This window comes from Vulpes lagopus, chromosome 7, assembly GCF_018345385.1.
Source record: "Vulpes lagopus strain Blue_001 chromosome 7, ASM1834538v1, whole genome shotgun sequence".
NCBI lineage: Eukaryota > Metazoa > Chordata > Mammalia > Carnivora > Canidae > Vulpes > Vulpes lagopus.
The window spans coordinates 20,345,401-20,369,474 of record NC_054830.1 but is presented as its reverse complement, the minus strand read 5'-3'; the positions used below and the strand labels follow the sequence as shown (position 1 = coordinate 20,369,474).

Here is a 24,074-nt window from a genome sequence, read left to right as displayed (position 1 = left end):
TGAATAAAGAATATGTGGGAATTCTGGTGGCCTAGTCAGTTAAGTGTGTGACTCTTGGTTTCAGCCTAGGTTGGTATCAGGGTCTTGTGATTAAGTCCTGCATCAGGTGCCATGCTCAGCATGAAATCTGCTTGAGATTTTCTCTCCCTTTCCCTCTGCCCCTCTGTCATACTCTCTCTCTCTCATATAAATAAATAAATAAATAAATAAATAAATAAATAAATAAATAAATAATTTTAGAAATGTGGTAGGTATATACATGAGGGAATATTATTCAGCCACAAAAAGCATGAAAGCTTGCCATTACAAAACATGATGGATCTAGGGAGTATAATGCTACGTGATACATCAAAGACAAATACCACATGATTTCACTCACATCTGGATTATTAGAAACAAAATGAATAAAGGAAAAAGAGAGAAAGAGAGAGAGAAAGAAAAACTAAGAAGCAGACTCTTAACTATGTTGAGAACAAACTGATGGTTACCAGAGGAAAAGTGGCTGGGGGAGGAGTGAAATATATAACCAGGAATAAGGAGTGCACTTGTTGTAATGAGCACTGAGCAATGTATAAAATTGTTGAATGACTATATTGTAAACCAGAAGCTAATATAACACTGTATGTTAACTATACTGGAATTAAAATTTTAAACTTAAAAAAACGATGGTCTTTTCTATTTGCCCAACATTTACTACTTTTGGACCATCATTTCTACCTGCTGATGTGGCCTTCAGCATTTAGGATCTTCCTTTAACATTTCTTGTAGTGTGAATCTGCTAGCAATTTTGTTTTCTGACTTCTATTTTTCTGAAAATGGCTTTAATTTAATAAAAAAATCAAGGTATAATTTGTGTATAATGAAATCAAGAAATGTTAAGTATTCAGTTAAATGGATCTTCACAAATGCATATATCTCATAAATCTATACCTCATCAAGGTATAGGACATTTCTATCACCCCAGAAAATTCCTTTGTTCCTTTTTTCTAATCCATCCCAATTCCCAGAGCAACCACAGTTCTGATTTCTATCACATATGTTAGTTTTGTGTGTTAGTTTTGTATGTTGTCAAACTTTATATATGAAATTATACAATATGCTCTGTTTTTTGTTTGATTTTCCCCTCTCAACATGATGTCTGTAAGATCTCTCAATATCATTGCTTGTATCATTAGTTCTTTGCTTTTTATGGTTTAATAACATTTTATGAGTATATCCATAATATTTATCCATTCTCCTATTTATAGACATTTGGCTTGTCTCCAATATTTAGTTGTTATAAATTTAATGCTTTCAGCATTCCGGTACAAGTTTTTTGTGAACATACATTTTCATTTCTCTTGAGTAAATGCCCCCTAGTGGAATTGCTGAGTCACAGAATAGATGTATGCTTAATTTTATCAGGAGCAGCCAAACTAATTTCCAAATTGGTTGTTCCATTTTGCCAATATTTGGTTCTCAGTTTCTTAAAATAAAAAAAAAAATTAGCCATTTTAATGGATAAATAGTGGTATCCCATTGTGGTTTTAGTTTTGCCTTTCCCTAATCAGTAATGATGTTGAGAAACTGTTCACGTGTGGGTGGGTGGGTGGGTTACAGAGGGTGGGAGTGGGACAGAGAGAGGGGGAGAGAGAATCTTAAGCAAGCTCCATGCCTAAGTGTGGAGCCTGATGTGGGGCTGGATCTTATGACCCTGAGATCATAACCTGAGCTGAGTTGGATGTTTAACTGACTGAGCTACTGAGATGCCCCTGAAGATTTTACTTTTTGGGTAGCTCAGTGGTTGAGCATATGCCTTTGGCTCAGGGCATGATCCTGTAGTCCCAGGATCGAGTCCCACATCAGTCTCCCTGCATGGAGCCTGCTTCTCCTTCCTCTGCCTATGTCTTTGCCTCTCTTTGTGTCTCTCGTGAATAAATAAAACCTTAAAAAAAAAGACTTTACTTTTTTTAAAAAAATATTTTATTTATTTGACAGAGAGAGCACACACAAGCAGGGGCATGGGAGAGGAAGAAGCAGTTTCCCTGCCAAGCAGGCCTGATGTGGGTCTGATCATGACCCTGAGCTGAAGGCAGATGCTTAACTGACTGAGCCACCCAGGCGCCCCATAAAGATTTAATTTTTAAGTAATCTCTACATCCAACATGGGGCTCAAGCTCACAACCCCAAGATCAAGAGTCACATGCTCTACTGAGCCAGCCAAGTGCCCCTGTATATCTTCCTTTATGAAGTATTGATTTAAGTCTTTGGACATTTTTATTGGGTTTCTTATCTTTATTCTCAAGTTGCAGAAGTTCTAGCCAGTATATGACATTTTTGTATATGTATAATGTATATGTATAATGTATATATACACAATATATACATTCTCTCTCTCTCAAATGTTCTTTTCCTCAGTCTGTGACCTTTAAAAATATTTTTTGACCTTTTAAAAATTTGAGGTATAATTGACATACAGGATTATATTAGTTTCAGATGTATAGCATGATTTGATATTTGTATATATTGCAAAATCCTTACCACAATAAGTCTAGTTAACATCTATCACTACACAGTTACAGAGGGGGTTTTTTTCTTGTTAAGATAACTTTTTTGGGGGGAAGTTTTTATTTATTCATTTGAGAGAAAGAGTGAAGAAGTAGGGGGAGAGGCAGAGGCAGAGGGACAAGCAGACATCCTGCTGAGGATGGAGTGCAGATGTGAGGCTCAATCCCAAGTACCTGAGATCATGAACTGAGCTGGCCTGATGCTTGACTGACTGGGCCACCCAGTCAGTTTTAAGAGAATTTTTAAGATTTACTCTCAGCAACTTTCAAACTCACCATATAGTCTGGTTGACTTTGGTCACCATGCTGAAAAATATGGAACATTTCAGATATTTGTGTGTCGTGGTTGCACAGGGGCCATGCTAATCTTCTCGTATCATTCCAGTTTTAATATATGTGCTGCTGGAGTGAGCTCCCCAGCTGACTTTTAAAAATGCTGTCTTTTGGTGAAAAGACAGTTTTAATTTGGATGAAGTCATTCTATCTTTTATACTTAGTGTTTTCTCTGTCATGTCTAAGAAATCTTTGTCAACTCCAAGGTCACAAAATAACTCTCATGGGTTTTCTTCTACAAGCTTTACAGTTTTAGCTTTAGTTTTGTTTAGGCCTATGACCCATCCTGTGTGAGTGTGTGTTGTCTATAATTTTAGATAAGGGTCAAGATTCCCTTTTTCCCCCCCATTGAAGATGCATTTCCTTTCTGCACTAAATTTTCTGGATTAAAAAAAAATCAATACATTGTATAAACGTGCGTCTATTTCTGACTTCTTTATTCTGTTTCATTGATCTGTTTGTATCATCTTACACTAAAACCACATTGTCTTGATTATTGTAACTTTATAGTCTTTCAAGACAGTTAAGTCTTGAAATCAGATAATGTAAATCTTTGGTTCCATTTGTATGGAATCTCTTTTTCCATCCTTTCACTTTTAGCTTATATGGTATGTATCCTTTTTTTTTTTTTAAAAAAAAAAAGATTTTGTTTATTCATGAGAGACACAGAGAGAAGGCAGAGACATAGGCAGAGGGAGAAGCAGGCTCCTCACAGGGAGCCTGATGCGGGACTTGATCCCAGGACCCCAGGATCATGCCCTGGGCCAAAGGCAGACCCTCAACTGCTGAGCCACCCAGGCATCCCTTATATGGTATCCTTAAAGTTGAAGTGAGTCTCTGTAAAGCAGGGTATACCTGGGTCATTTTTGTTTTGTCCACTTAGTCACTCTATGTCTTTTGATTGGAGAATTTAACCCACTTAAATTTATTTATTTATTTTTGAAGATTTTATTTATTTATTCATAGAGTCACAGAGAGAGAGAGAGAGAGAGAGAGAGAGAGAGAGAGGCAGAGACACAGGCAGAAGGAGAAGCAGGCACCATGCAGAGAGCCCAACCTGGGACTCGATCCAGGGTCTCCGGGATCACACCCTGGGCTGCAGGCGGCTCTAAACCGCTGCACCACCGGGGCTGCCCCCCACTTACATTTAAAGTACTTACTGATAGGTAAGGATTTACTGATGCCATCTTTTTTAAAAATTTAAATTAGGGGCAGCCCCGGTGGCTCAGTGGTTTAGCGCCTGCCTTCCGCCCAGGGCATGATACTGGAGACCCGGGATTGAGTTAAACTTAAATCAATTCTCAAGTTTACCAACTGGGAATATGGGACGCCCTGGTGGCTCAGTGGTTAAGCGTCTGCCTTTGGTTCAGGGCATGGTCCTGGAGTCCCTGGATCGAGTCCTGCATTGGGCTCCCTGCATGGAGCCTGCTTCTCTCTCTGCCTCTCTCTGTGTCTCTCATGAATAAATAAATAACATCTTTAAGAAAATATATTAAGTCTACCAACTGGGAATATTACCAATGACTGGTTATTTTTACAGACCTTTACATCAATGGGCCAGCATTTCTGGTGTCTTGCTTTGGTATTCAGCGCTTTGGCCATTTCCAGCAGAAAAGAATGCACAACACTTTTGTCTTTTCCTTGGAGGGAGCTCAACTACTGGTGGCTCAACTATCTTGTGCCTGAGTCATAGCTGCCTTTATGACATCATAGGTCTTCCCTTCCACTCTATCTACCCATCCATGGCTAGAGGAACACAGACCTGAGGGGATTTGAACCATCTACACCCCAATCCATGTGGGACCAATGGTGAGTAAAAGAGACAGACAATCCAGGCTTTTTAGGGATGTTCCCATAGATCTCTCAGGATGAAGGAATTCTCTGGCATGTGAATACTCTGGGAAGTCCCAGAAGCTGGGGATGTGTGGGATACTAAATGAAGAGGGAAGGAGGGCAACTTTACTCTTGCCTTTTCCCTAACTGCTGATTTCAGGAGAAGGACCAGCCTGAAAATATTGGTGAACTCCCTGGAGATGAGCCTCAGCAGGAAGAGGAACCAACCAATTTAGCCTCAGAACCACTGGCCTCAGAGAATAAGGTGGAGGTAGGAGGAACCCTGATTTGGATGTCTCTGGACCTTGTGTCTTAGTCCTTGTAGCTACTGTTGTTTTTGTTTGTTTGTTTTTGCATGATCTAGAGCTAAGAACAGGAATAAACTCATTCTTGTTTGTTCTCTTTCCCCATTTCTTTTTCAGGCTGATGATATAAATACAGAGGAGACAAAGAAAGTGGAGGATGCTAATAAGGAAGTTAAAGTAGTAGGAGCCCCCTCCCCCAAGACCACACAGGGCTGGGGCTGGGAATCTAGGGGCTGTGTTTGTGGAATGGAATGGGCAATGTATGGGAGGCTGGGCTTAATCAATTGTGTGTGTGTGTGTGTGTGTGTGTGTGTGTGTGTGTGTGTATTTGAGCTTGTGCAAGTATGTTTGCTCATTAATTAATACAAAGTGTGAAAGTCAAGAAAAATAAGGATGGGGAAGAGATAAAAGGTAGAACTTTATGGGGTGGTGGAAACAATACTGTAACATGGAAGAAGAAGAGAGCAGGTTGTGACTTGGATCTGGAGTCAAGGATGAAAGGACAGGATTAGAAAATGATGTTACTTCTCTAGCAAGTGGGTGAGATTGAAGGGAAGGATCCTAGGTCCTGATCAGTTGGACACATTCAGGTGGAACATGTAATTCTTTGCTCCATAGATTATGGTTTTCTTGCCCTAGGTTGGCCAAGTTGATCCATATAAAACTGGGTAGACAGGACAGATGTACTCCCATTTTATAGATGGGGACTTTGAGATTCAGAGGTCAACATGTTGGGTCCATGTCCATTAACCAGAGAGTGGTAGAGACAAGACACCTACCTGATCTTCTGGTTCCAGCCAGTGCCTTGTCCAGTGCTCCTGAGCTTCAGAAGAAGGGCTGATTGTTGATAGGGAACCAGGGTCCCTTTCTGGCATGCCCCAGGACTCATGTGGGTGGAGAACATTCTCTGAATGTCCCCTCTTTCTTCTTGCAAGATCCCAGGTGACCAAAATGAGCCCTCTACCAGTGATCCGGAAGTCATAAAGATCCAGGCCTGGTGGCGGGGTACCCTGGTGCGCCGGACACTGCTGCATGCAGTAATCAGAGTGATGGTCATTCAGCGCTGGTGGAAGCAAATCCTGACAAAGCTGATGGAGAGGAGGCGGCGTGCAGCATTGGAAACCTTTACACGGAAGGAGTGGGCAGCAGTCAAGCTGCAGTCCTGGGTCCGCATGTGGCGCATTCATAGGCGCTATTGCCGTTTGCTCAATGCTGCCCGCATTATCCAGGCTTACTGGAGGTGCCACTCTTGTGCTTCCCGGGGTTTCATCAAGGGACACTACAGAGTCACTGCCAACCAGCTGCATCTCGAGCTAGAGATCTTGATGGGCTCAGGGCCTTGCATTGTGTCAGAGTGTATTCCCCTCCCAATAAAGCAGTGAAGTGGTCTTCCCCCTGCCTCTCTGTTTCCCAAGTTCCAGGAGGTCAGGGCAAGTGATGGCAGATACTTAGCATTTCATATGCTAACACTGAGGAACGGGTAGGGGTTGTCCGAGGCCCCAAGTTTATTTGAGGGGAAGGATTCTGAAGCTTTGCCCAGACTCAGCAGAGACTGATTAATTAGCAAGATCTGCCATAAGTAGAAAAGTTGGTGGAACAGATCTGCCATGTTGGCTAATGAAGGGAGCATCCTTCATGTAAATGGTGCCCCTCCCCAAGGTTGCATATAATAGAGGTCTGGAAGGAAGTGGTTAGTGACAGTAATGGCAGCACGTCAGGAATTCACCCACCCAGTTGTAGTTGCTCAGGGCTTGTTCTCTTACCCCCATGATTGAGAGGAACTCATCCACCCCAAGCTCTGTGATTGTGGCTTGCATCAGTTCATGAACTGGCCCCATATACAGAGGGCAAGGAGAGATGGAAGGAGGAGGCCGGCCATTCCAGATTGGCAGGTGACAGTTTTAATAAGTGAGTGAACTTATGTATGAGGCTTGTCTTGGGTGGCTGCAAGGTGAGGAGATTTCACCCGCCTGCCAGAACATTTTTATTTTTTAAAGATTTTATTTATTTATTCATGAGAGACAAAGAGGCAGAGATGTAGCCGAAGGGAGAAGCAGATTCCCTGCAGGGAGCCTGATGTGGGACTCGATCCTGGTACCCCCAGGATCACGCCCTGAGCTGAAGGCAGACGCTCAACCACTGTGCCACCCAGCCAGGTGTTCCCACTCCCTTTTTAAAAAAGATTTATTTATTTTAGAGAGAGAGAGAGAGTGGAGGAGGGGCAGAGGGAGAGAGTGTTCAAGCAGACTCCTTGCTGGGTGTGGAGCCCAACTCAGGGCTCTATCCCATGACCCATGAGATCATGATCTGACCTGAAACCAAGAGTTGGCTGCTTAACCTACTGAGCCACCCCGGAGCCCCTTTCCTGCCAGAATCTTAAAATTTATATAGAGGCCTTAATAAGCTTCAGTCACATATACTGTCCACATGTTCTCAAAACCACAATGCTCTCTCAAGGCTGTATCCTTGAAAATGGCTCTCACTGTGGAATGGTGGGTGGCATTCATATTCCAAGGAGGAGGGAGGAGGTGAGGAACTTTCAGTTGCCTGGGTCCAGCTTGCAAGTGGATGGGTAGTCATGTCCTCTCAAAGGCCTCCTTCAGAGCTCCCTGCCGAACTGGGAACTGAATCCTCATACATGGCCTCCGAGTCAGAATCTGAGACCCAAACTGGACATTGTTAGAGTACATAGCCCCAGTCCTCATTCCTAATTCAGATGCTGTCCCTCAACCTCCAGCCCCAAATGGAGACTAGGATTCAATCCCTTCAAATCTGGTGGGTGTGGGAGGTTCCACAGGGGTAGAGATGGGAAACAAGGCACTCTACTGCTAGCCAAACCCTCTAGTGAGTGTCAAGTCCTAGCATCTTACAGATCCAGAATTGAGAAGGATTGACCATGTGTCCCTCACCCGGTCTCCAGGTCCAGTCTAAGCAGAGGTTGGTCCTGCTGGAACTGACAGTCACTTCCTATGAAAAGATGCCACCTGGGGTGGGATTGGGGCCTAGGTTAAGAGATAAAGAGATCAGGGTTAGGCTGTCCCTCTGCCCATCAGGGCACTGCTATCCTGTGGTTTTCTGTAGACAGAGTCCTGGGGTCTTGGGTTATTCTCCATCCAGACTGCAAGCTCAGAAGCCCTATGTCTGGTCCTGCTCCTTCAACTCTGCCCTGACAAATTAGTTCTTCAGCTTAGAGAGGTTCAGAGATGCTGCCTGGCAGTCTTATGTTCCAGCTCTCTGGCTTGCACTGGAGCATGAACTCTGTATTTCCTGCTCTGTCTTTCCATATCCTGCTCGTGTGTCTCACACAGGTCCTGGTCTGTCACTCTTTGAAAGATTTGTCTCCTTTTTCCTTGCCTGCCTTTCTGTTTTATGTTCAGTGTCTCAGAGTAAAAAGCAAGGACTTTAGAGCCAAACAGCCTAGATCGGATCCCTTGCTCCATCACTCATTGCTGTGTAGCTATGGACATGTCATTTTACCTCTCTGAGTCCCAGTTTTCTCGGCTCTAAAGTGGGGCTGATTCTCATCTTTTGTGCAAGTGTTAAGTGCCATAAAAATTCAGCTTCAGCAACCAAACAAGGAAAGTGGTCACCCTCACCTTAAAAACTGGCAGCCAAATGACCTATCAGATAAAGGGCTAGTATCCAAGATCTATAAAGAACTTATTAAACTCAACAGCAAAGAAACAAACAATCCAATCATGAAATGGGCAAAAGACATGAACAAATTTTACAGAGGAAGACATAGACATGGCCAACATGCACATGAGAAAATGCTGCGCATCACTGGCCATCAGGGAAATACAAATCAAAACCACAATGAGATACCACCTCACCCCAGTGAGAATGGGGAAAATTAACAAAAGGAAACAACAAATGTTGGAGAGGATGTGGAGAAAGGGGAACCCTCTTGCGCTGTGGGTGGGAATGTGAACTGGTGCAGCCACTCTGGAAAACTGTGTGGAGGTTCCTCAAAGAGTTAAAAATAGACCTGCCCTACGACCCAGCAATTGCACTGCTGGGGATTTACCCCAAAGATACAGATGCAGTGAAACGCCGGGACACCTGCACCCCGATATTTATAGCAGCAATGTCCACAATAGCCAAATGTGGAAGGAGCCTCGGTGTCCATCGAAAGATGAATGGATAAAGAAGATGTGGTTTATGTATACAATGGGATATTACTCCATTAGAAACGACAAATACCCACCATTTGCTTCGATGTGGATGGAACTGGAGGGTATTGTGCTGAGTGAAGTAAGTCAATCAGAAAAGGACAAACATTATATGGTCTCATTCATTTGGGGAATATAAAAATTAGTGAAAGAGAATAAAGGGGAAAGGAGAGAAAATGAGTGGGAAATATCAGAGGGGGAGACAGAACATGAGAGACTCCTAACTCTGGGAAACGAACAAGGGGTGGTGGAAAGGGGAGGTGGGCGGGGGTGGGGGTGATTGGGTGATGGGCGCTGAGGAGGGCACTTGGCGGGATGAGCACTCGGTGTTATGCTATATGTTGGCAAATTGAACTGCAATAAAAAAAATAGTGAAAGAAAAACTGGCAGCCAGGGAAAAACAGCAAATTTGGGGAGCAGTGGAGTGGCCCAGCAGAGCATAGCCAGGTGTGTTAATCATTATTGGGGCCCTGCTGGTCCCAGGCCTCTCAGTGGACAGAGATAGGGAATATATGTTTGTGCATACACATAGCACACATTGCTATCATCTATATTGCAATGTATGAGTTGACGCTGATATCTCTAATCCCAATCTAAAATCAAAGAGTTCATTCTAGTTTTTTCCTTTATTTGTACCTTCTGTTTCCAAGATTAAGACACTTGGCTTCCATTTTACTTGATAAATTTTCTTTAAAAATTTTTATATGAATTCAATTTAGTTAACATACAGTGTATTATTAGTTTCAGAGGTAGAATTTCATGATTCATCAGGTGCACATAACACCCAATGCTCATTATATCAAGTGCCCTCCTTAATGCTCAACAACCAATTACCCCATCCTTCCACCTACCTCCCCTCCAACAACCCTGTTTGTTTCCTAGAGTTCATCAACTCTTATGGTTTGCCTCACTCTCTGTTCTCATCTTCTTTTATTTTTCCCTTCCCTTCATCTATGTTCATCTGTTTTGTTTCTTAAATTCCATGTATGAGTAAAATCGTACGGTATTTGTCTTTCTCTGACTGACTTATTTCACTTAGCATAATACCCTCTAGTTCCATCCCTGTTGTTGCAAATGACAAGATTTCATTCTTTTTGATGGTTGAGTCATAGACCATTGTGTGTGTGTATACACACCACATCTTCTCTTTTTTAAAATTTCATTTTTTTGAGAGAGAGAGAGCAAGAGCACAAGCAGAGGGTGGGGCAGAGGGAGAAGCAGACTCCCTGCTGAGCAGAGAGCCCAATACCAGGCTCAACCTCAGGATCCCGGGATCATGACGTGAACCAAAGGCAGATGCTTAACCAACAGAGCCACCCAGATGCCCCTATACCACATCTTCTTTAACCATTCATCTGTCGATGGACATCTGAGCTCTTTCCATATTTTGGCTATTGTGGACATTGCTGCTATAAACATTGGGGTGCATGTGCCCGTTTGATCACTAGGTTTGTATCCTTTGGGTAAATACCTAGCAGTGCAATTGCTGGGTCATAGGGTAGTTCTCTTTTTTACTTTTTTTTTTTTTTAAGATTTTATTTATTTATTCATGAGAGACACACAGAGAGAGGCAGAGACATAGGCAGAGGGAGAAGCAGGCTCCATGCAGGGAGCGGAACCTCCATACTGTTTTCCAGAGTGGCTGCGGCAGCTTGCATTCCCATCAACAGTGTTAGAGAGGCCCCCTTGCTCGTCAACATATGTTGCTTCCTGAATTGTTATTTTTAGCCATTCTGACTGGTGCGAGGTGGTATCTCATTGTGGTTTTGATTTGTATTTCCCTGATGCCAAGTGATGTTGAGCATTTTTTCATGTGTCTGTTGCCCACGTGTTTGTTATGTCTTCTTTGGAGAAATGTCTGTTCATGTCTTCTGCCCATTTCTTCACAGGGTTGTTTTTTGGGTATTGAGTTTGATAAGTTCTTTCTAGACTTTGGCTACTAAGCCCTTTATTTGCTATGTCATTCTCAAATATCTTCTCCCATTCCATCGGTTGCCCTTTAGTTTTGTTGACTGTTTCCTTTGCTGTGCAAAAGGTTTTTATTCCAAGGAAGTCCCAATAGTTCATCTTTGCTTTTGTTTCCCTTGCCTTTGGAGACATGTCTAGCAAGAAGGTGCTGGGGCTGAGGTCCAAGAGGTTGCTGCCTGTGTTCTCCTCTAGGATTTGGATGGATTCCTGTCTCACATTTAGGTCTTTCATTCATTTTGAGTTCATTTTTGCATATGGTGTAAGAACGTGGTCCAGTTTCATTCTTCTGCATGTGGCTGTCCAATTTTCCCAACACCATTTGTTGAAGAGACTTTTTTTTCCATTGGGTATTCTTTCCTGCTTTGTCAAAGATTAGTTGACTCTAGTGTTGAGGGTCCATTTCTGGGTTCTCTATTCTATTCTATTGATCTATGTGTCTGTTTTTGTGCCACTACCATACTTAATAAATTTTCTTATCTGATCTCCTCTGTATGTAACTAATCTTCCATGGCTGCTGCTGGCTATGTGACATTGTCTTCACTCTGCTTGATCTCTGACACCCTGCTGGGCCATTATCCTCTTTATGTATCACTCATTGGTTGCTGTCCTGTGTGAATGCCCTTCTCACCAAATGGGACACTCTCTTGATGTCTTCAGATATCCTCCTTGCTGTGCTAGAGTTTCTGGCTTCCTATACCACTAGGCATGCCCTCTTCACCTGGCCCATAGTATGATACCTACTGTTGCCATATCCTTGAACCCCTGTGTCCAGACCCCTTTCACCTTGCCTGGGATCCAGATTGGGAAACCTTCTTCTGCCAATACCTTCTTCACTCTCTTGGGATCCATGCCCTGTTCTGTGTCAAAATATCTCTTGCCCTGGTATTCCTATGTTGCATTGCCCAGCCTAATGACTTTCAGACTAAATTATTCAGGAAGGAAAGGGAATAAAGTGAAGGCAAGGAAGAGAGGAAACTAAAATTTCCATTTAAAAATAGAGATAAACCATCTGCAGAAGAAAACTGTCAGTCACTTACTAAAATCTGCTTCAACATTTTTACCTCCAACCTCAAGGAAACATAACCATAAAGAAAACTGAAAAAAATGTCCATGAAAAAATAGATGAAAATATTCCACACAGGCTCAAGTCTCCTTCTTTTGGCATAAACTTATAAGAATAACAGAAAAAGAATATATTTATTTAAAATATTTCTAATAGGGGATCCCTGGGTGGCGCAGCAGTTTGGCGCCTGCCTTTGGCCCAGGGCGTGATCCTGGAGACCCGGGATCAAATCCCACATTGGGCTCCCGGTGCATGGAGCCTGCTTCTCCCTCTGCCTGTGTCTCTGCCTCTCTCTCTCTCTCTGTGACTATCATAAAAAAATAAAATAAAATATTTCTAATAGTACCTAAAAATTTAGGAAGGGAACTTCAATGGACAGAAATTATGTGGACTCCTTAAAGGACAGAAGGTAGATGTGAAAACACTGAAAGAAAATATTTCAAAGCTCTAGAAAAAGATATCCTATAAAAGAAGAGAATGGCCATGCGGTCTTGCCAAGCTTGGAAGCAGCTGGTTCAGGAGGCAGCAGAGGTTGTTGGCTACCGTAGGGGCTAATTGGATATAACCATAGGAGGAGTAGCCAACTCTAGTTGAGCTATGTGGTTGGCAAGAGAGGGCCTATCTCCAGGGAGGAGGTGTGATTGGTCTTGGGAGCTGTGGAAGGGCCTGATGCCAGGTGACACCCTTGCACAGCAGGACTCCTGCCCAGGAGACCACCCACCATAAGAGCCTATCCTGTACCTCTCTTGCAATCTGTGGACACGGAAATCAATCAACAGACAAAAATCGCAAAACAAAGATGAATATCCAACCAAGATGAAACCAACTGCATGAAAAAGCATCCCTAAATTCAACAGCGAGGAACATAATGGCCAAGGGAAAGACTTTAAGAAGTGAAATTAATATTCTCAGTGGATGGGAGGAGACACATTAGCCATAAAAGAACAAACCATTATTAAAAAGAGCTATTTATGGATCTTAGAAAGGAACAGTGTTAAAATTCGAATTTGATAGATGGGATGAATAGCAGAATGGACATAACCAAAGTTAATGAGTGGAAACTTTGACAAAAGAGCTCCTCTTGAAATGCAGCAGAAAAGGGAAAGATGCAGAAAACTGAAAAGGTTAAAGAAAGATAAGTTTAAAAATGGAGCACCCATCCATAAGTTCTAGTCATGGTTGAATTAGTGTTTCTGAGAAAGAAAGCACAGAGATGAAGAATAGAAACCTTCAAGGCATTAATGAATTTCCCAGAAGTCATTAAAGAGGCTCAACTGCCCTAAAAAAGGTGAAGGAAAACAGATGGTGTTTCAAACAGGTCGCAGCACAACCTCATAACTGATGAATAAAAATATATGTAAACATTTGAAGAGGGAAAAAAATCCACAAACTACCCACCCAGGGATAAGTTTCAGACTGACATCTCTCAGCACATACCCTGGGTATGAGGAGAAAGTGGAGTGATATCCTCAGTGTTCTGAAAGAAAAGAAATGTAATAAGCATTGAATGATATACCACCTACAACAACATTTAAGTTGTTTGCCAGTGTTTTTTAAGTGTTTGCCACATAAGGGCAAAGTGAAAGACATTTTTATTAGTTCGAAGTTTACATAAGGGGTGCCTGGGTGGCTCAATCAGTTAAGGGTCTGAGTCTTGATCTCAGCTCAGGTGTTAGTCTCAGGGCCATACGTTCAAGCTCTCTATTGGGCTCCATGCTGGATGTAGAGTCGACTTAAAAAAAGTTTACATCAAAAGTCTCTGAAAGTATTTCTGGGAAATGAATTTCATGACAAAGAAAAGTGAAGCCAGGAGAGTGATGTAAGAAGTAGTGATGAGTATAGACATCAGTAAGACTTATTGTGACAAGCAAGATTTTTCTACCAAAAAAATGTGTACTTTATCAGATGATACCACCATGAGAGGATGCTGGAGGCAGGGATGAAGTAAAGACAATTGGGCTGAATTTCTTGCCTGCTTTGGGGTAGAAGTGATAGGTACTGATTTGCTTGAAAGAGTTATCTTTTAAAAATTTTTAAAGCTTTTATTTTTATTTATTTGAGAGACAGAATAAGAGATGTCACAGAGGGAGAGGGAGCAGCAGACTCCCCACTGAGCAGAGAGCCCAACATGGGGCTCCATCCCAGTACCCTGAGATTATGACCTGAGCCAAAGGCATATGCTTAACCAACTGAGTCACCCAGGTGCTGCACCATGTAAAATTTAAAGTGAAAGTGTTAAAATGAATTTAAGTACTAGAAGAAAAGGAATAAGGTGTACAACTTCTATATAAATTAGAACTTATGTTCAGCAAAAACAAATCTAAAATATGATGAGATAAACAAACCACTGGTTTGTTTTTACATCACATAAATCTAAGCATGGACAGTCCAGGCTTGGTACATGGAACTAAGCTACTATGTTCTCATCTGCTCCCCCTCGCTATCTTAGGGATGTGAGCCTTGTCCTCATGCCCTCAAAGTGGTTATCAAAGTGCTGGCTATCATGTCTACTTTTAAAGGAAGAAGAGAGTGAAGGTAAAATGACTAAAAGGACCCATTTGCAATTTTAAAGAGCCTTCCAGAAAAAAACACTCAGTGACATCTCATTGGCCAGTGAGTATCATATGACCACTCTAGCTGCAAGGGAGCCTGAGAAATGTCATTTACTTAAGTAAGCATGTTGTAAACCCCAATGAAATCACAGTTCTTTTGGTGAGGAAGAAGTGGGATGTGGATATGGGTAAGCAACTCACAGTCTCTGCCACAATTTCTAAAACAATAGAAGAGAAAAAGCTCACCAACCTTAAAATTCACTGAAAACTCAATCTGACAAAAAATAGGAAATGGAAAGCAGATCATAAGAAAAAATGATAGATTTAAAGCACAATATAAGATGGCAGTAAGTCCATACATATTAGGAATCAATAAATGTGAATTAGTAATATTCACCTATAAAAAAAATGCTCTCCTGGGGGACCTGGGTGGCACAGTCAGTTAAGTGTCTGACTTTTGGTTTCAGCTCAGGTGGTGATCTCAGGGTTATAGAATCCACCCCTGAGTCGGACTCTGTTCTCAGTGGGGAGTGCTTGAGACTCTCCCTCTCCCTCACCCTCTGACCCTCTTCTCTCTAAAATAAATAAATAATCCCTTTAAAAAATATTTATTTATTTATTTATTCATGAGAGACACACAGAGAGGCAGAGACATAGGCAGAGGGAGAAGCAGGCTCCCCTCAAGGAGCCCGATGTGGGACTTGATCCCAGACCCCAGGATCATGCCCTGAGCTGAAGGCTCAACCGCTGAGCCACCCAGGAGTCCTTAAATAAATAATTCTTTAAAAATTTTTTAAATTTTAAAATATTCTCCTACTGAGCTAAACAGATCTTGCTTTTGGTAGACATGAAGATCAATTACACAGACTCCCCCTCAAGGGAGAACCTGTTGCCTCCACTCCTGGGAGTCTGAGAGCAGCTGTCAGCCCCTTCAGGGACTGCTCCAGCTGCAAAAGGCCTACCTTGCCCAAAATCAAGCCCTTCAGAAACCACCTACAATGACTGATCCAAGTCCTTGTATAAAGAGCTGGCCATTTGGCTCAGTCAATGTGGGGCAATTTTGCTGGGCCATTTCAGCAACTGAACTTCTGTGGTGCCTGCTGAAGTTGCTGGCTGAATTGCTGGATTTTCTCCCTCTGTTGGGGAGGTTGTTTTTTCCCACAAGTGTTGATCCCAAAGGCATTCTGTAATAAACATCCCAAACATTACACTCCATCTCCTTTCCTGGAGAACCCAAACTGCAACAGTTAATGCCAGAGGTTGCCTGAGAAAGCAGACAATAAAATGGAGTTCTGAAGAGATCTTTTACTTCATCATCACCCAGCTAGCAATGGGGACCTCATATACTAGTGGTAAGTGCAGCACAGATTGCCCCTGACACAGGCTGCACCCCTTCAATGAACAACAGCTGAACTGTTGGTAATATCTGTTAACTCATCAAGAGCCAAGAAAAAAACCACTTGATACCATTTGCTTATATATATATTTTTAAAGATTTTATTATTCATGAGAGAGAGAGAGAGAGAGAAGGAGAGAGACAGGCAGGCAGACTCCATGCAGGGAGCCCGATGTGGGACTCGATCCCAGGACTCCAGGATCGTGCCCTGGGCCGAATGCAGGTGCTCAACAGCCGAGCCACCCGGGCGTCCCATTGTTTGCCTTGTTTTAAATTGACTATTGGTTCTGTTCCTAGTGTCTTCAACTCTTAGAGCAGCTATTCCCATTGAAAGGCTAGTAGTGTTAAGTTTATTTTTGTCATATTTCTTTTCCAGCTGCTGCAATTAAACATGATCTAATTAGCTCATCACTAGTAAACACCTTTTCTTTCTTGGCTAACAAATGAGCAATCTGCAAACTAACTTTGATTGCAGCCTCATTTTCATTTTTAATTTTTGTAAAGAAATTCTGTTGTGATGAGATACTTCATTTAAAATTTCTAAATTTTATGATCATCACTTTCATGTGAGTTAAGAGTACTGTAGATTGCTTAGTCTGGTAATACAGATATACGGTATTCCTTTAACACAGCTATAACATCGTTGCATAATGAACACAGTTCTTTGCTATTGTCCTAAAAATGTGACATTTAAAGTCTACTTTCCCCCTCCTTTCTTGTTTGACAGGACAGATATGTATGTATTAGTGATAAAAAAAATAAGTCACAGCACAGCAATACATGCGGCACTCAAAACACTGCTTAGTTATAACAGCACCACTGCAATTTGTTGTGTGTTAAGCAGCAGTGGTAAGTGATGGGAAGACCACATACTGTCCCTGTCAAAAATACTCAAATCTGTCATTGCACAAATGTGGCTATAGACAACATTTAAACAAATAAATGTGGTTGTGATCCAATAATTTTATTTTTGGACACTGAAATTTGAGTTCCTATAATTTTCATGTGTCATGAGATTTTTTTTTTTGTTTTTTCAACCATTAAAAAATGTAAAAGCCATTTTTTGCAGGATTTACAAAAGCCGGCAGTGGGCTGAATTTGACCTGCTGGCCGTAGTTTGCTAATCCAAGCCCTAAATCAATGTCCATTACATAGTTCTGGGTCCTTAATAGGTAGAATGAATGTGTGTCTCAGAATTAACATGGCAGTGGTAATGCGTCTGTGAGTATCTCTTCCAGTTATACATGTGGGAATTTGGGCTTTGTGTCCTTGTAGGTTCCATCTGACTGGAGGTTCTAATTTCTAGGGAGAAAGGCAATCAGTCATCAAGGATAACAGTAAGAGTCCCATTAAACTTAAAGCTATGGCTGAGTCTCAGTCGCTACAGAATCCTTTGCCAAGAGACAACCAGGTAATAAAAGGAGTCACCATACTGGCAGGGTAATTAACCCTGGTCATCAGGAGAAGGCAACAGGGCTACTGCCACACTATGTAGACAGGGAAAACTATGAATACTGCTTGAGTGATTCACTGGAAGGTCTGTTGGTGCTTTGGTGCCCAGGTATAATAGTAGATGAACACAAGCATGGTGAGAAGTATGATAACTAGAGAATCAGATACTTTAGGGATGAAGGGCTGGATGACTGCTCCCCCTCATCAAACCGCCTAGACCAGCAGAAATGCTCTTCAAAGGTAAGGGGAATCTAGAAATGGTGGTAGAGGGTGGGGGAAAGGAGTGTGTATCTTATCTACATCCCCACAGAGCCCCACACTACCTCCCCAACCATACTCTATACATTGCAAATGCGTGCTTCAGTGACCCTTGGGGCTGTGACCCTGAGAGGGAACCAGATCCTCACAATGATCATGTGGGTCTTCAGAGGCCAGGAGCAGGCAGGAGTGGGGCCCTCCTAGTGTAGTGGTTGTCCCTCACCCATCTCCTATCTGTGACTTGAGCTCTCAGGGGAAGAGGAAGGCAGGAGAGTACTTGAGGCCACTCGAGCCTGAGATAAAGACCTTGGCTGGTCCTGGAGCCTTCTTCAATTTTCTGATCTGTACAGCTCCTGTTCTCCCAAGGACCTGATAACTAGATGACCTAGAGTTAGGCCAGACATAGGAAGTTTAGCCATAATGAGGGAGTTTATTCTGTTCTCTCAATTCTGTTCTCTTCATCAGAGATGATTATTGATAATTTTAATGTATAGCTCCCTAATCCCCACTCCCTTTAAAAATAATGCTTTTATAATACATGTGTATAAATATATACTTACATTGAGTTCATCTTGATTTGATGATTGCTAATCTTATACACCTCCCTATATCAGTACATAGCACACTCATTCTGTTATTTGGAATATCACTGTTTAAATGAACTGCAATCTATTTAACAAATACCAGCCAGGCTTTAATGAGTATCATTATACAATTTTTAAAAGATTTTTATTTTTATTTATTCATGAGAATACACAGAGAGGAGAGAGAGAGAGAGAGAGAGGCAGAGACACAGGCAGAGGGAGAAGCAGGCTCCATGCAGGGAGCCTGACGTGGGACTCGATCCTAGGACTCCAGGATCACGCCCTGGGCTGTAGGCGGCGCTAAACCGCTGAGCCACCGGGGTTGCCCTACACCTTTTTTTAAATTTAATTTTTTATTTTTTTATTGGGAGTTCAGTTTGCCAACGTATAGCATATCACCCAGTGCTCATCCCGTTAAGTGCCCCCCTCAGTGCCCGTCACCCAGTCACCCCAACCACCAGCCCACCTCCCTTTCCACTACCCCTTGTTCATTTCCCAGAGTTAGGAGTCTCTCATGTTCTGTCTCCTTCATTGATATTTCCCACTCATTTTCTCTCCTTTCCCCTTTATTCCCTTTCACTATTTTTTATATTCCCCAGATAAATGAGACCATATAATGTTTGTCCTTTTCTGATTGACTTACTTCACTCAGCACAATACCCTCCAGTTCCATCCACATCGAAGCAAATGGTGGGTATTTGTTGTTTCTAATGGCGGAGTAATATTCCATTGTGTACATATACCACATCTTCTTTATCCATTCATCTTTCGATGGGCACCGAGGCTCCTTCCACAGTTTGGCTATTGTGGACATTGCTGCTAGAAACATCGGGGTGCAGGTGTTCAGGCATTTCACTGCATTATACACTTTTGTCAGTGGGTTAGTATTTGGGGTGTTTTTCTCTGTAGCCAGAGCTCTGGCCTTTCTGGTAGGAAAGAAAGGGCAGGTCTTCTAGGTTTCTCTTAGAAAGGGGCTCAATTGTTGGAAGCCATCCTTGTGCCTGAGTCATAGGAGCCCTTATGACATCATAGCTATCACCTTTCCTCCACTTTTGTTGCCAGTGTATGGCTGGAGGACAGACCTGAGAGTGATGGGACCATCTTGCCCCTAACCATGGGTAATTTAGTGAAGTGCAGACCTGAGTGGGGATTTGACAACCCAGCCCAAGTCACAGGCATTTAATGTTTTATAATAGATAGTCAGATCCACCAAAACTTACTGAGAGGGCAGTAAATTTCCCATAGATACCTCAGGATGGGATTTCCCCTCTTTTCATGTCTGAGGTCCTGGGAAAGACCAGGAAGCTGTGTGGTTGACTTGGCACCTAGTGATAAAGAGAGCGCCCTTACTTTCTCCAATGTTTTTCTCTCTAATCTCTGATTACAGGACAGCAAATTTTCCAAGTTATAGTCAGAGATGATGAAGTCACATTGATAGAACAGAGCTTGAAGGAGCAAAGGGGAGAAGAGGAAGCAACTCTGTCCCTGATAATCCCACCCACACCCACTGCCCCTACCCTCCGCATTCCTCCATGGTAGATGGTTCCAGGCTCTATTGTGTTGGGGACACCCTTGACTTGGTGACATCTCTGACCCTTGGGTCTAGAAGAGTACCCCAAAAGTTTGTGAACATGTAACTTATTGTTTAAAGAGAGATGGTTCAGTGAGTGAAAGGGACACTTATCAACATTACCCCAGGACAACAGGCATAAACCTGAAGTGTACCAGGCAAAGTGAGATGAATAGTCACCATACACAGAGCTAGAATGAATATGGACTGACTCTTCCTGAGGATGAAATGTGGGTCTTGCTAAGATGTGTGGATTGTGCCAAGAAGGTGGGCAAAGAGTATGAAATAAGACCACACAAGGTTGGGGGCTGTGTTTGGGGGATGGAAAAGGTAGAGGTCTAGGAAGATTGGGTATACACGTGTGTGTATGTGTATCTCTGTACAATGTATGTGTTAACTTATGTTTAAGCTCTTAATAAAGTGTATGAGGTGGAAAAATCTTTTCATACTTTGGTGAGGCAGAGGGGAAACAGTAGGTTGTGGGTATAACTTGAAGTCAGAGGTGAGAGGGCAGGGGGATAAAAGATGCCACTTCTCCATCTGAGAGTCTGAGGGAAGAGACATGGATCTTAGGTAGATAGTCAGGTCTAGGTGAAACCTGTATCTCTTTTACTTCTAGATCATGGTGTTTTTGCTCTAGACTGGCCAACCATATCCATGCAAAACTGGATGACATTGCAAGTGCAGGTGGAGACCCTGAGACTCAGAGGGCAAGATGCTGTGTCCATGTCCATTAATCAGAGAATGGCAGATGCAGGATCCCTGCTTGGTCCCCTGGGTCCAGCTGTTGCCCACAATGGCTCTGCTGAATGTCAGAGAAAGGGAAGATTGTTGACAGAGATCAGGGCTTCTTCTTGGCACACCACGGGGCTGAAATTCATGAGTTTCCTAAGTGTCCCATTTTCTCTTGCAAGGCCCCCAAATAAAGAACACCAGGAAAGAGGAAGCTGCCATGTTCATCCAGGCCTGGTGGCGGGGCACCCTGGTGCGCCGGACACTGTTGCACGCGGCACTCAGAGCATGTATCATTCAGCGCTGGTGGAAGCAGATCCTGACGAAGCTGGTGGAGAAGAGGAAGCGACTGGCCCTAGATTTCTATGTGCACCAAGAATGGGCAGTGGTCAAGCTGCAATCCTGGGTCCGTATGTGGCCCATACGTGTTCGTTACTGCCGTTTGCTCCACTCTGTCCGCATCATCCAAATCTATTGGCGCTGGCACAACTGCCGTACCCGTGGTTTTATTCAGGGTGATTACATCCTCAAAGAAAGTCAACTGAATCTTCAACTTGAAATCTCTTTAGGCACACAGGCTTGTAGAGTGCAACAGTGCATACCCCTTCCAATAAAGGAGTGATCAGGTCTGCTATATCTGTGTCCCTACCTCTCTGTCAGTTCAAAGAGGTCATTGAACTAATGATGGCATCTCATAAATCAGTTCTGAGGAAGTGGTAGGGTTTGTCTGGGGTCCAGCATGGAGAAAGATTCTGAGTCCAGTGCTGGTTGAATAGGACCTTTGAAAAGACTGATTAGCAATGTCTGCTATGGGTAGGACAGTTGGGACTTCAGGGCCACCAAGTTGACCAACACCAGAGAGACTCCTTTACAGTGAGGTCCATGTAAGTTGTCCCCTCTGTAGTTATGCAGCATGGAGGGCTGTATAATCTTTTGCTCTTCCTCCCTCAAATCTTTAAAAACTACCATTTAAAAATTTGTAGTAAAATACACATAGCATGAAGTTAGTCATTTTAATAATGTTTAAGTAAACAGATCAATGGCATTAAGTATATTTGCGTTGCTGTGCAACTATCACCACCATCTGTCTCCAGAACTCTATTCATCGTGTAAAATTAAAACTCTGTACCCATTAAACAATTATTCTCCATTCTCCGTTTCCCCTAGTCCCATTCTGCTTTCTGTTTCCATGAATTTGATCACTGTAAAAACCTAATTTGAGTGGAATGACAGTATTTTTATTATTATTGGTGGTGGTGGTGATAGACATTTCTCATTTAGCATGTCTACAAGGTTCACTCATGTTGTAGCATATGTTAGAATTTCCTTCTTTTCTAAGGCTGAATAATGTTCCGTTGTATGTATATGCCACATTTTTAAAATCCATTCATCCATGGATGGATACTTTGGCTGCTTCCACCTTTTGGCTGTTATTAATAATTCTGCTGTAAAAATGGATGTACAAAGGTTCCTTTGAGATTCTACTTTTGATTCTTGGGGATATATACCCAAAATTGGAGGGGCTGGATCATACAGTAATTTGATTTCACATTTCTGAGAAGTTGTTATGCTGTTTTCCATAGCATCTATAAAATTTTACATTCCCATTAGCAGTGCACAAGAGTTCTAATTTCCCCACATCCTTGCCAACACTAATTAATCTCTCTCTCTCTCTTTTTTGATAGTAGCCATTCTATGTGTGTATGGTGGTAGCTTATTGTAGTTTTAATTTGCATTTCCCTCATGATTACTGATGTCGAGTATCTTTTCATATGTTTATTGGTTACTTGTATATCTTCTTTGAAGAAATACTTATTAAATCCTTTGCCCATTTTTAAAATTAGTTTTTGTTGTTGAGTTATAGGTGTTCTTTGTATATTCTGGATTATTTTATATTCTGGACTTTAATACCTGATCAGATATATAATTTGCAAAGATTTGACCCTATTTTTAAATTAGTTTTTCTCTCTGTTGTTTTTGTTTTTGATGCACAGAAGTTTTTAATTCTGGTATAATCCAATTTATATTTTTCTTTTGTGGTCTATGCTTTTGGTGTCATTAAGCTGGAAATCATTCTCAAATCCAGTGCCATGGAGGTTTCCCTCTAGGTTTTCTTCTAAGAGTTTTAAAATTTTAGCTCTTAAGTTTAGGTCTTTGATCCATTCTTAGTCAATTTTTAAAAGATTTTATTTATTTGAGAGAGAGAGAGAGAGAGAGAGAGAGAGAGGAGAGAGCATGAGCAAGGGGAGAGGCAGACAGAGAGGGAAAGGCAGACTTCCCTGCTGAGCAGGGAGACCACGTGAGGCTTGATCTCAGGACCCCTGGGATCATGACCTGAGCCGAAGGCAGATGCTTAATTGACTGAGCCACCCAGGCAGCCCTTCAGCTAATTTTTTAATATGGTGTAAGATAAGCTACTATCTTCTGGACACTTTTGTATGTGGATATCCAGTTTTCCCAGTACCATTAGTTGAGAGATTGTCCTTTCCCTATTGAATGATCTTGGCAACTTGTTGAAGATCATTGACCATATATATGAAGGTGAATTTCTGGGCTCTCTATTCTGTTCCATTGACTTATATGTCTGTCTTTATGCTGGTACTGCACTGTTTTGTTACTAGCTTTGTAATAAGATGTGAAATCAAGAAGTGGGATAACTCCAACTTTGTTCTTTTTCAATGTTGTTTTGGCTATTCAGGGTCCCTTGAAGTTCCATATGAATTTTAAGATGGATTTTTCTCTTTCTGCAACAAATTACATTTGGATATTAATAGGGATTGTGCTGAATCTGTAGATTCCTTTGGGTAATATTGATATCTTAACACTATTGCCTTCCAAACTATGTGCATAGAATGTAATTCAGTTTGTGTTTTTATTTCTTTCAGTAATGCTTTATAGTTTTCAAAGTACAAGTCTTTTACCTTGGTTAAGTTTATTCCTAAGTATTTTCTTCTTTTTGATGTTACTTTGAGTGAAATTCTTCCCCCCCCCCAATTTTTATTTAAATTCTAGTTAGTTAATATATAGTATAATGTTGGTTTCAGGAATAGAATTTAGTGATTTATCACATATAACACCCAGTGTTCATCATAACAAATGCCCTCAAAATTGTTTCCTTAATTTCTTTTTTGTCTTTTTAATTATTAGTGTATAGAAGTACAACTAGTTTTTATTTGTTGGCTTTGTATCCTGCTACTTTGCTGAATTCATTTATTAGTTCTAACAGGTTTCTGGTTTTTTTTTTTTTTTTTTTTTTTTTGGTATGGAATTTTTAGGGTTTTCTTCATATGAAATCATCTTATCTGGAAAC

General features: G+C 41.9%; 2 protein-coding genes and 1 non-coding gene across 3 annotated transcripts; 2 read left to right on the top strand and 1 right to left on the bottom strand.

Annotated features, from left to right (window-relative positions):
• Positions 1-2,855: 2,855 nt before the first annotated feature.
• Positions 2,856-2,961, bottom strand: LOC121496332. The gene has a single exon (XR_005989164.1). It is a non-coding gene; the product is annotated as a U6 spliceosomal RNA (small nuclear RNA).
• A 1,564-nt stretch (positions 2,962-4,525) lies between these two features.
• On the top strand, positions 4,526-6,399 carry LOC121494197 (IQ domain-containing protein F1-like). Its single transcript, XM_041760398.1, has 4 exons — positions 4,526-4,688; positions 4,873-4,983; positions 5,135-5,197; positions 5,953-6,399. The coding sequence occupies exons 1-4, from the start codon at positions 4,686-4,688 to the stop codon at positions 6,397-6,399; spliced, it is 624 nt and encodes a 207-aa protein (XP_041616332.1). The 5' UTR covers positions 4,526-4,685.
• An 11,448-nt stretch (positions 6,400-17,847) lies between these two features.
• On the top strand, positions 17,848-21,386 carry LOC121495121 (IQ domain-containing protein F5-like). Its single transcript, XM_041762407.1, has 2 exons — positions 17,848-17,860; positions 20,947-21,386. Exons 1-2 carry the CDS (start codon positions 17,848-17,850, stop codon positions 21,384-21,386), a joined length of 453 nt encoding a protein of 150 aa, XP_041618341.1.
• Positions 21,387-24,074: the final 2,688 nt, after the last annotated feature.